Raw genomic sequence first — 12,500 nt, forward strand, 5'->3', positions numbered from 1 at the left:
AGACACCATAGGAATCAGAGAGAGACACACAAACAAAAGCAACAGGGCGAAACCTTACTAAGCAATACAGCATCTCACCTGTGTATGTGTGTGTGCGCTGATAGAATGCCAGTATTTCTCCATCTGATTCTGCCTCTGTAGTCTTTCTTTCACAGAAGTCCAGCAACAGCTTGTATTCATCTAAATATCACAGAGCCTAAATGTCACCCATATTCATCACAGTATCACAGCGTAAACTCGCGATTCAAATCATATCACAGTTTTGAGTCACGAATTGGATAGTTTTTCGGATCAGCAAGAAAGACAAGAGAGAGAGAGATTAATATAACTTTGCTTTCTATTTAGTCAGTCAGTCAGTCAAATCAGTCACTTGTTTTGGAATACAAAAACGTTGAGGTGGAAACTTGAGGACATTTGATTTCACTCATTTTCCGTCAATAAAAACACGCCTGAAGACAGTCTGTTAGGCAGACCATAGTGATGTAAAATTAATTAAATGTGTAATTTGCAGATGGTCACTTACACAGAACGTTGTGGAAAGTTGTGTTTTTGGATGACAATCGATTGCGACAACAGATATTGTTGTTTTCCTTAACACATTGTGGCATGCATTCCATGAACTCAGTCATGTAGTTCAACTGAGATGTTTTGGCATGTCCTACAAAAAAGTCAAAATCGAATAACCTTGGGCTACCAAAGAATAATGTTAAAAACGTGAATAGCCTTGGGCTACCAAAGAATATTGTTAAAAACGTGAATAGCCTTGGGCTACCAAAGAGTATCGTTAAATATGTGAATAGAGGTGGGGGCAGCCGTGGCCCACTGGTTAGCGCTTCGGACTTGTAACCGGAGGGTTGCCGGTTTGAACCCCGACCAGTAGGCACAGCTGAAGTGCCCTTGAGCAAGGCACCTAACCCTCACTGCTCCCCGAGCGCCGCTGTTGTTGCAGGCAGCTCACTGCGCCGGGATTAGTGTGTGCTTCACCTCACTGTGTGCTGAGTGTGTTTCACAAATTCACGGATTGGGATAAATGCAGAGACCAAATTTCCCTCACGGGATCAAAAGAGTATACTGTATATACTTATACTCTAGCCTTGGGCTACCAAAGAATATTGTTAAAAACGTGAATAGCCTTGGGCTACCAAAGAATATCATTGAAAACGTGAATAGCCTTGGGCTACCAAAGAATATCGTTAAAAACGTGAATCCGATGTCGTTGCGGTTATTCCGCTTCTCCTGTGTCCATGACGTCACTGTTAACTGCTTTTAACACTTGAACTGCTTTCTCTTTCTCTTTTCACTGCAACTCTACATGGAGATGTGGGGAGCTATCTATCTATGTATCTATCGTTCTACCTTACTACTACAGCTCGATATAAATCTGCTGGTGACAGTACGAACAAAAGAGATGATAATCTGACTGACTGGAGTCTCTAATCTGGCCCTTCCCTACTCTCAATCCCCGCAGCTGAACTCGTTTGAGCAGCTGTGCATCAACTACACCAACGAGAAGCTGCAGCAGCTGTTCAACCACACCATGTTCATCCTGGAGCAGGAGGAGTACCAGCGCGAGGGCATCGAGTGGAACTTCATCGACTTCGGCCTCGACCTGCAGCCCTGCATAGACCTCATTGAGAGGCCGGTCAGTATCTATGTCTGTGTGTGTGTGTGTGTGTGTGTGTTTGTGTGTCTGGGTGTGTGCGCTTGCAGGTTATTTACATCAGGTTCATTATATCTTGTTGACTTTATGAGGACACAAACATGTGTATGTCTATTCTTACAAATATATCAATGGCAAATACCAAAAATGTCCATAACTGTAAGCTTATTTGTGTTGTCTCTGAAAAACTGTCATAGCTAGTACATTGTGCAGGTGTGATGACCTTTGGCCTCTTACCTTTGCCCTATAGGCTCACCCTCCAGGCGTGCTGGCCCTGTTGGACGAGGAGTGCTGGTTCCCACGGGCGACGGACCGTACATTCGTTGACAAGCTGTCGGCCGAGCAGGGCTCGCATTCCAAATTCCACAAGCCGAGACAGCTCAGGCAGGAGGAGGCCGACTTCTCCATCATCCACTACGCCGGCAAGGTGATGCACCACTTACCACTCTGTCTGTCTATCTCTCTGTCTGTCTGTCCACCATCCACTACGCCGGCAAGGTGGTCTGTCCGCCTGTCTGTCTGTCTGTCTGTCTGTCTCCTATCCGTCTCCGTCTGTTTTGGCTCTCCATCAACCACTGCGCGGTCAGTGGTGATACACCGGTTACCCTTCTAGCTGTCCATCTCTCTCTGTCTTTCTGTCTGTCTGTCTCTCCTTTATTCACTATGCAAGGTGACAAACCCTTTACTGCTCCATCTGTCTGTCTCTGAGTCTACCTGCTTGTCTCTCTTTCACAGTCTCCCATGGTGTTTCAGTCAAAGATTGTTAAGGCGGAGCAAGATATTTCATGAGGAGCCACTTCCGGGAACCCGGATCGCACGAGGGGGGGTCAAAATCCCCCTTTATGCAGAGCAGAGGCAGCGACTGCTCCATTGAAGTCTATGGGCATAGCTCAGAATTTCACCACATATGCTAAGATCTTAGTTCTATAGAGTTAGGAATGTGAATTTTGGGCACGTTTTCATGATCCTCAAACCCTTCTGAACATTTCAGGTTCATTTTTAAAGTTTTTGAGCATTCCAGTCTGGAGAAAATCGACCTTATATCAGGTGTGCGCCGATTATTTATCCTGCTGCTGTTGGCCGGTTGCAACGTATGCTCATCAACACGTCATCGACAAGCCTCTTTATGCAGACAGGATTCGATCCCCATTTTGCGCCTATAGACATGAACTACGACAAAGTATCTTGCTCCGCCTTAACAATTCAGTCTCTCTCTCTGTCTCTTTCTCTCATGCCATGTTGAACTCTTCTTCCCCCTCTCTCTTTTTTCATTTTTGCTCCCTCTGCTCCTCTTCCTGTCCGTCCACAAGTCTGTGTATGAGAGACATTTGACCTCACTTCCTCTGTCTGACTGTTTGTTTCCTGTCTCCACCCCCCAGGTTGACTATAAGGCAGATGATTGGCTGGTGAAGAACATGGACCCCCTGAATGACAACGTGGCCTCTCTTCTCCACCAATCTTCTGATCACTTCATCTCTGAGCTGTGGAGAGAAGGTACGCAATCAACCCTCATCGCTCGGCAATTAACTCAATCAGTTTAATTTGTTAACAAAGAGCGATTCTAACCATTGATCGAATCATTTATTGTTCATGTATTGATAATCTGTGTGTCTATGTGTCCTTGGGTGACAGGTTCTTCTGGGATACTGTCATTATGAACGTGTAATATAATGTTGAGATGATAACTAATGAACTAATCCTCACTTTTATTTGAATACCTGCATTAACAGCTGGTCTTCTCTCTGCTGCCTCTCTAATCTCATCCCTCTCTCTCTCTCTCTCTCTCTCTCTCTCTCTCTCTCTCTCTCTTTCTCTCTCCCTCCCTCTCTTTTTGGCTCTCTCTCACTCCTCTGACTGCTTGCCTCTCACTGCCCCTAAAATCTGACCGCTCCTTCATGTTCTCTCCTTATCATTCTCCTGGTCTCTTTCTGGGTCTCGCTGTCCTCATTCTCTCTCTCTCTCTCTCTCTCTCTCTCTCTCTCTCTCTCTCTCTCTCTTTCTCTCTCCCTCTCTCTCTCTCTTTCTCTGGGTGTGTCTGTCTTTCGTCTCCTCCTCAGAGGTTCAGACTCTTCCTCGTGTTTACTTTTTCGACTCCTACGCCACCCTGCAGACTAACGGCTCAGACAGTAGGTTCACTCCTCCCCTCCCTCCTCTGTCCTCCTTCTCCAGCATCCCTCCTGCTCTCGCTCTCCTCTCCACCTCTCCTCTCCACCTCTCCCTCCATCTCTCTCTCTCTCTCTCCATCGCTCCCTACCCACGTTGTTGTTGCTGTTTTTGGTTCTCCATTTTAGTCCAGTCTTTTAGTCCTCTCTTTCTAGCTCGTGTTCTCATGTAGTTCTCTGTGTGTGTTCTTTCTCTGACGCTATGATAAGATGTGGCTGTGTGCTGTAGTGCTGTAGAACTCATGTCCAATTCAGGAGCTGACAGTGTGACGGATCTGAGCCGGATCATGGCCGGATCCGTTTCAGAGTGAGCCGACACCGATTCTCTGGGTCCGTTCGAATTAGAAGGTTGCTGCCCCGCCGTTGGCTCACTGCCATATTAGACAGGTTTCTCATAACGCATAACTTTCTTGTGATGGAAATGGCATCCATTAAGAATGTTGGTTTCAAACAACCTTTTAAGATAATATCTACAGTAAAGTATGGTGTTATTGCACTGCTAGAATGTTAGCCAATAGTAAGATATCACCTCACTGTCAGCCTGAATTCGAGCGGACCCTGTGTGAGATGGTCTTCATAGAGTCTTGTAGTAGCTGTGTGGATGTAGTGCTGTTGTAGTGCGATACCTCATCGTGCTTCTGACTGAGTGAAATTCAGTCTGTTTGGAGTTGGCAGTCTGGTCTGATGGAGTGACATGACCATCAGCTGGACGCAGAGTCCTCACCAACCCAAACAGAAACAGAATTTCAGCAATCTGGTGGAAATGCATTTCCACAAAAGCATTGCATTTTCACTCGTTTTTCTCAAGATAGCTGGTCATCTCACAGAATACATGTCCCATACTGCACTGCCAGTCAAAATCCAATACCACCACTCCACCACCACTCCACCTCCATCACTACCAACCACAAACGCACCACACCTTACTGTACCACTCCACCTCCATCACTACGAACGACCAGCGCAGCACACCTTCCCACTCCACCTCCATCACTACCAAACACAAACGCACCCCACCTTACCACTCCACCTCCATCACTACGAACGACCAGCGCAGCACACCTTCCCACTCCACCTTCATGTCAACCAATCACGTGTGCCGTTACTGACTTCTGCCTTCATGTCAACCAATCACGTGTGCCGTTACTGACTTCTGATCTCTGCTCCTTCCCTCCTCCTCCCAGTGGAGAGGATTGTGGGATTGGACCAGGTGGGCAGTGAGAGCAGCGGATCGGTCAGTTTCGGCGCCGCCGGCCTGAAGACCAAGAAGGGCATGTTCCGCACGGTGGGCCAGCTCTACAAGGAGTCCCTGACCAAGCTGATGGCCACGCTCCGCAACACCAACCCCAACTTCCTGCGCTGCATCATCCCCAACCACGAGAAGAGGGTACGGAGAGAGAGAGAGAGAGGGATGGGGGATGGAGGGAGAGAGAAAGAGGGAGGGAGGGATTGAGAGAGAGATGAACAAAGGTAACAATAACAGAGAGGGCCCCAGCTGTAGCACAACTGGCTGGGGCACCTGCACCGTACGCCGGCGACCCGGGCTCGATTCCTGCCCCGTGGTCCTTTCCGGATCCCACCCCTGCTCTCTCTCCCATTCGCTTCCTGTCACTCATAAGGCATAAAAGCCCCCCCCCCCAAAAAAAAAAAACAAAGAGAGAGGAAAAAACTAAGAGATAGTGAGCCGGGGGAAGGGGGGTATGAGGAGAGTGAAGGGACAGAGAGAGTATTAAAAATGAAGGGATGAAAAAGAAAGGGAAGAGAGGAAATGTCAGGCACATGTATGAAGATGAATTGTGAATTGTGAATAGTGAACGTGTTAAAGAAAAATAAATAGGAGATGAAACGGCGTAAACCATGAGTCCATCAATTCTCAATTCTATTCTACCTTTGCTTTGTTGATATGTTTACATATTTACTGATGATGCTTTGTTGATATGTTTACATATTTACTGAAGTGCCCTCTTGCCCCTCCCCCTCAGGCAGGTAAGCTGACTCCTCACCTGGTTCTGGACCAACTCAGGTGTAACGGTGTTCTAGAGGGAATCCGTATCTGCCGACAGGGATTCCCCAACCGCATCCCCTTCCAGGAGTTCAGACAGAGGTCAGTGTGTGAGTGTGTGTGTGTATGTGTGTGTGTGTGTGTGTGTTTGTATGTCTTTGTGTAGTCTAGTGTTGCGTTTTGTGTCCACTCTCAGTGTTTCCCACAGCATTTAATTGTATTTGTGGTGGTAGGTGGGGGGGGGATGTTGAGCAAACATTCTGTGTCAGTCAATACAATGAATAGCCTATAGTTATACTTGCCTTGCACAAGAAGTAGATATTGACAAGTAGCTTTAACATTATAGTGTGCAAACCTCGACTAACGTTAGTGTAGGTATACTGCTTCCTATAACTTAATTAGAGAGAGATAGAAAGATGAAATGAAGATTTCATCCCATTTAAATAGTACAACATAGAAAATCATTGTGTGGTGGTCAATGTTGATATTGTGGTGGGCCGCCACAAATAAGTCAATGTATGGGAAACACTGACTCTGGTGTCTTCGGGGCTCCTGTAACACAGTTGAGATCGCTACTCCTGTGTGTGTGTGTGTGTGTGTGTGTGTGTAATGTGTGTGTGTGAAACTTAGGGCTGTGAGGCTCTTACAGCACAAAAAGAGGAAGCACTTTCTGTGTTTGTGTCTGATGCGAGGGCCCCTTTTCGACAGGTTTGAGATGTACGAGAGGGTTGTCCTGACTGAGAGGCTCTCTATCTGAATCAAAACCCCAAATCTGGGGTTTGGGGCTGAGGCTCTCTCTATCTCTATCCCTATTCTCTATTCCCTAATTTCCCTTGGTTTGTCAATGTCACTATGGTTAATGAGAGGTTAAGAGGAACTTAGCCAGATATAAAGTTTTTCTTAAAGACAGATCTTAGAATATACATATAACATATAACAGATCTTATAATATCTATAATAATTTAGGGTCAGTTTCTAAATACATTTGTATCTATCAACAGATTTTCGTATCCTCGCTTGTATGAAGTGCATTTTGGACCTTAAAAGAACTCTAAATCTGCTAACAGAGTTAGGTTGCGTTTTTTGTCTGCTCTGGTGCATCGGACTTTCCTTCCTAAATACACAGCTGAGATTGCTACTCCTGTATGTATCAGTTCATTGTGAAGTGTGTTTTGCCCATAAACAGTCTTAGAAAGTAAGCCCTCGAGCAGACAACTTACCAGCTTTGCGCGGGTCACCTAGGCTGATGCCTCTGTTGCAAGGAGTTCAATCTTCTCCATGACATAGGGGAGACAGTGAAATACGAAAAGAACTCTGGACGGTCTTTTTAACAAAAGTTTTGACTTTATTAAGTACAAAAAATAAAAATGTATCTGCTTCTCGATCTGCAAAGTCCGAAAAGAGGATTTTTCAAGGGGGGTCGTTCTCTTTTGATACCTTTTTGAGCGGGCCGTACGCCCTGGCTTGATCTTATCGCGTCCTGCCATGAGTGAATGCTTCTCTATTTCGTGTTCCTCTTGTCTGTTGTCTTCTTGTTGACCCCTCACTTGCGTACAGTTTTTTACTGCTAGTATGTCTTTTTCTTACATTTGTTCAAAACACATTTCATTTAAACATAACAGACTTTAAATCTAAAACAAAACATTTTTATATCTAAGTAGAAACACTTTATGTTTTACGTAAGCAAACATTCTTTAAAGGAGCCATATGTAAGATTGTGGCCAAAACTGGTACTGCAATCACTTTCAAATTACTGTAGAGCGGTGTATCCCCTTCCCCTCCCCCTCGAGGTTGCCAACTCGGATGCCGAAACACTACTGACTTTGTGAGTAGTAGATAGGTGGAGGGTGGCACTTCAGGCCAAAACACAACATGACATGACAAAACATCAGTTGAGGGCATCACTGTTTACTGTAAATGACAATATCCTGGCCGGACTACTGTTGTCAGTGATATAAGTATCAGGGCCATTTTATGATTAATTGAAATACATTTCTTACATACGGTTCCTTTAAGTCTTATTTGTTCCACACTGGTTATCCATTATTGCAGCATTCCCACATTTTTATTTGTTTTTGAGCTAGCTGGATTTAAGCAGTTATATGATTAATACATCTTTTATTTGTTTCAACTCGTTTTATTTTTCTGCTCTCATTATGACCGCCGCGCAGCGAAGCAGCGGTCATATAGGTTTAGTCAGATTTTTTTTTTTTTTTTTTTTTTTTTTTTTTTCGCATGCCCAAATTTCTGTCAATGATTCCCGGGACACTGAAAGACCGGGGTACACGAAACTTGGTGGGCATGTAACCCCACATGGATAGCATGGAACCATCGTTTTTCGTTTTGATCTGTAGCCCCCCCGCTGGACTGGACCCCCCGAAAGGAGGGTAGGGCAGACACAGTTTTCTGTGAATATCTCGAAAACCGTAGGGTTTAGGAGGACCATTTTTTTTTGTATGTTGATCTCAAGGGGCCATGTCAACCCATTCCATAACCACTCATTTCATGTATAGCGCCACCTAGTTAAACACAAAAAAGTAAAAATGAGGTGTTGTAATTGAAGGTATCTGTGACCTAACAAAGTCAAAACTGTACAAAATTGGAAGTGTAGGATCATTATGACACCCTCTGTATGCACGCCAAGTTTCGTGGAATTCCGTTCATGGGGGGCCACACAATAAATTAATTTATGTTACTATACACCAACTGGCCTGTAGGTGGCCGGAGACAGTTTTCTGTGAATATCTCGATAACCGTAGGGCCTAGGAGGTCCACCTTTTTTATGTATGTTGGTCTTAAGGGGGCATGCCAACCCATCCCATTACCACTTATTTTATGTATAGCGCCACCTAGTTAAAAATGAAAAAGCAAAAAATTAGGTATTTTCATCACAATATCTCTGGCTGACAAGGTCAAAACTGCACGAAATTAAAAGTGTAGGATCATTATGACACCCTCCGAATGCATGCCAAGTTTTGTGTACTTTCGTTCATGGGGGGCCTTACAATAAAATAATTTATGTGTACATTTAGTGACGTACACCAACAAGGATTCCCGGGACACTGAAAGACCGGGGTACACAAAACTTGGTGGGCATGTACCCCCACATGGATAGCATGGAACCGTAATTTTTCATTTTGATCTGTAGCCCCCCCGCTGGACTGGACCCCCCGAAAGAAGGGTAGGGCAGACACAGTTCTCTGTGAATATCTTGAGAACTGTAGGGCCTAGGATGACCATTTTTTTCCGTATGTTTGCCTCCAGGGGTCATGTTAACCCATTTCATGTGCACACATGTGCACAAACAGATACACACACACACACACACACATACATTCACAGTAATCATACGTATGACACATACTCACACAGTAGACATATGTACGCTTGCATGCACAGGCACATACACAGGCACACACACAAGCACGCACACACACACACACACACACACACACACACACACACACACACACACACACGCATAACATAAACATGTACATGCATACATGCACACAATTCAAGAATTTCTCAGAATTATGAACAGGCAAGATGGAGGTGGGGTTGTATAAAATTAATTTTACATGTGAAATCTATGAACTAATCATGTTTTGGTACTTGTTGTCTAGCAGATATCAGTGAGAATTGAGTGTGGATAATGCAATTTAGTGAGACAGTTAGAATCATATAGGCCTTTCAGCGTGATTTATTTTTGTGGAAAAAATGTGCTGGACTGGGCGGCGGTCATATTTTGTACCGCTCTGCGGTACATCTAGTTTTTCTACACATTAAGTGTTCAACACATTTTTCTTTACATTAAGTAAGCTTCACACTCTCACACACCTCCTCCTCTGTCCTTATCAGATATGAGGTCCTCACTCCTAATGCAATCCCTCGCACATTCATGGATGGAAAACAGGCCTGTGAACTCATGGTGAGTGTAGCCAGCAATCAGCAATGTGTGCGTGTGTGTGTGTGTGTGTGTGTGTGTGTGTGTGTGTGTGCGTACATGTGTGTGTTGTGTGTGTGTGTGCATGCCGTCATGTTTACATAGCGAATGAACCCTTATGTTACGTAAACCCAGATCAGTGCTTTGGAGCTGGACCGGAACCTGTTTCGCGTGGGTCAGAGTAAAGTGTTCTTCCGGGCCGGAGTGTTGGGACACCTGGAGGAGGAGAGGGACCTGAAGATCACAGACACCATCATCCGCTTCCAGAGTGCCGCCCGAGGATACCTGGCCAGGAGGTGTGTGTGTGTGTGTGCATTTGTGTGTGCGTGTGCGTGTGTGTGTGTGTGTGTGTGTGTGTGTGTGTGTGTGTGTGTGTGTGTGTGTGTGTGTGTGTGTGTGTGTGTGTGTGTGTGTATGTGCATTTGTGTGTGCGTGTGCGTGTGTGTGTGTGTGTGTGTGCGGATATGTGTGTGTGTGTGTGTGTGCGTGTGTGTTTGTGTTTGTATGCATAGAGAGATGTGTGTGTGTGTGTGTGTGTGTGAGAGAGAGAAAGAGAGCGAGAGAGAGAAAGAGAAAGAGAATGTGTCTAATAATGTATGTGTTTGTGTCTTCTCATATATATGCACACACACACACACACACACACACACACACACACACACACACACACACACACACACACACTCCTGCAGGGCCTTCCTGAAGAAGCAGCAGCAGCTCAGTGCTCTGAGGGTGATGCAGAGGAACTGTGCAGCCTACCTGAAGCTACGCAACTGGCAGTGGTGGAGACTCTTCACCAAGGTAACCATGGCAATACCACAGCATCACTGACGCCATAGTGACCTGTGCATCTACGGGTGGAAGTGACCAGCACAAATGCTGCATGAATATAAACTATGACAAAGTTGGTGTCAGACTGTATGCTGCAATCTAAGCTTTACTGGACCCAAATCTGATGATCAGACTGTATGCTGCAATCTAAGCTTTACTCGACCCAAATCTGATGGAAGGGTGGTGGCTGACCTTTGACCTGTGGCTGCCTAGGTGAAGCCGTTGCTGCAGGTGACGCGTCAGGATGAGGAGATCCAGGTGCGTGAGGCAGAGCTCCAGAAAGCCAAAGACAAGCTGACCAAAGCGGAGACGGACTTCACTGACCTGGAGAGGAAACATCAGCAGGTAACACCTCACTCTCCACCCTTCGTCCTTTTCAGTCATTTACTAATGGTATATTATACAGACATCATGCTGTATGTATGAAGTAGGAAGCTCGGTCAGAAAGCTTATGCAGATGAATTCATTTCATTCTTGCTTCCTGTTTCCTGTATTCTTGTTTCCTGTTTCCTGTCAGCTGGTGGAGGAGAAGGCGGTGCTTACCGACCAGCTGCAGGCAGAGGCGGAGCTATTCGCGGAGGCCGAGGAGATCCGCGCCCGATTGGCCAGCAGGAAGCAGGAGCTGGAGGAGGTTCTGGGCGAGCTGGAGGCCCGATTGGAGGAGGAGGAGGAGAGGGGCGTGCAGCTGACCAATGAGAAGAAGCGACTGCAACAGAATGTGCAGGTGAGGCAGCAGCGCCACTGTCCATCCGATGACCGGTGACATGACCAATGACCGGTGACATGGGGTTTCAGCAGCGCCACTGTTCATCCGATGACCGGTGACATGGGGTTTCAGCAGCGCCACTGTCCATTCGATGACAGTGGTTTTAAAGAGGGGAGGGGTGAGATTGCCTTGTTTAGCTGGTGGGAGGATGTAAGCCTTGTGGTTGAGGGTTCATTTTTTGGAGTGTTGTAACGATGAACCCTTGTGACTATGGTTGCGTAAGGGTTTGTGACTATGGTGTGGAAAAGGAGTGATAAACATTTCTTTTTCTCTCTCCCTCCTTTATTTTATCCTTTCCACATTTCTGTCTGTGTCATGTTCTCTCCGTCTCATCAGGACCTGGAGGAGCAGCTGGAGGAGGAGGAAGGGGCTCGACAGCGCCTCCTCCTGGAGAAGGTTACCCTGGAAACCAAAGTCAAGAGCCTGGAGACCGAGGTCCTCAATGTAGGGGAGCAGAGGGACCGACTGAGCAAGGTAACCACGGATACTTACACACACACACACACACACACACACACACAGTACACACAGACACACACATTACACACCCACACACTCAGCACCCACAAGTCCTCAATGTAAGGCAGCACATGCAGTTTTAACAATGCATCTCCTCTCTCTCTGTCTCTCTGTCTCTCTCTCTCTCTCTCTCTCTGTCTTACTCACCCTACACACACACACACACACACACACACACTGGCAGGAGAAGAAGCAGCTGGAGGAGAGGCTAAGTGAGGTGGCTGACCAGCTGACAGAGGAGGAGGAGAAGGTCAAGAGCCTGAACAAGCTAAAGAACAAGCAGGAAGCTGTCATCGCTGACCTAGAGGGTACAAGACACACACACACACACACACACAAGAAGAGACCTTTACCCTAAAGTTACCATCATCTGTCTGTTCTCTGACAATGACCTTTGACCTTGAGCTATCTAGTTATATACGACCCCCTGTGTTGATGTCATGTTGATGTGGAGAACTCCTCCATTATGACTAATACTCCTAGAGGTCAGTCCTGTGCTCCTAGAGGTCAGTCCTGTGCTCCTAGAGGTCAGTCTTGTCAGTCCTGTGCTTCTAGTGGTCAGTCCTGTGCTCATAGTGGACAGTCCTGTGTTCTCACTCCTGACTGAGGCACAT

General features: G+C 46.1%; 1 protein-coding gene across 3 annotated transcripts in view; it reads left to right on the forward strand.

Moving 5' to 3' along the window:
- myh14 (myosin, heavy chain 14, non-muscle) overlaps positions 1 to 12,500 on the forward strand; it is a 54,132-nt gene that overhangs the window by 20,983 nt on the left and 20,649 nt on the right. For all 3 annotated transcript variants that reach the window (XM_076280094.1, XM_076280095.1, XM_076280096.1), the window contains exons 14-25: positions 1,469 to 1,642; positions 1,911 to 2,087; positions 3,040 to 3,154; positions 5,007 to 5,209; positions 5,805 to 5,926; positions 9,686 to 9,755; positions 9,906 to 10,066; positions 10,463 to 10,571; positions 10,815 to 10,946; positions 11,119 to 11,325; positions 11,704 to 11,841; positions 12,071 to 12,194. In XM_076280094.1, coding sequence (XP_076136209.1) covers positions 1,469 to 1,642; positions 1,911 to 2,087; positions 3,040 to 3,154; positions 5,007 to 5,209; positions 5,805 to 5,926; positions 9,686 to 9,755; positions 9,906 to 10,066; positions 10,463 to 10,571; positions 10,815 to 10,946; positions 11,119 to 11,325; positions 11,704 to 11,841; positions 12,071 to 12,194 — 1,732 coding nt within the window. The remainder of the gene's footprint in view (positions 1 to 1,468; positions 1,643 to 1,910; positions 2,088 to 3,039; positions 3,155 to 5,006; positions 5,210 to 5,804; positions 5,927 to 9,685; positions 9,756 to 9,905; positions 10,067 to 10,462; positions 10,572 to 10,814; positions 10,947 to 11,118; positions 11,326 to 11,703; positions 11,842 to 12,070; positions 12,195 to 12,500) is intronic.

Source organism: Alosa pseudoharengus, unplaced genomic scaffold, assembly GCF_046254945.1.
Source record: "Alosa pseudoharengus isolate Yale_2024_CS ecotype anadromous, Long Island Sound unplaced genomic scaffold, YU_APseudo_1.1 YU_APseudo_1.1_scf_12, whole genome shotgun sequence".
NCBI lineage: Eukaryota > Metazoa > Chordata > Actinopteri > Clupeiformes > Clupeidae > Alosa > Alosa pseudoharengus.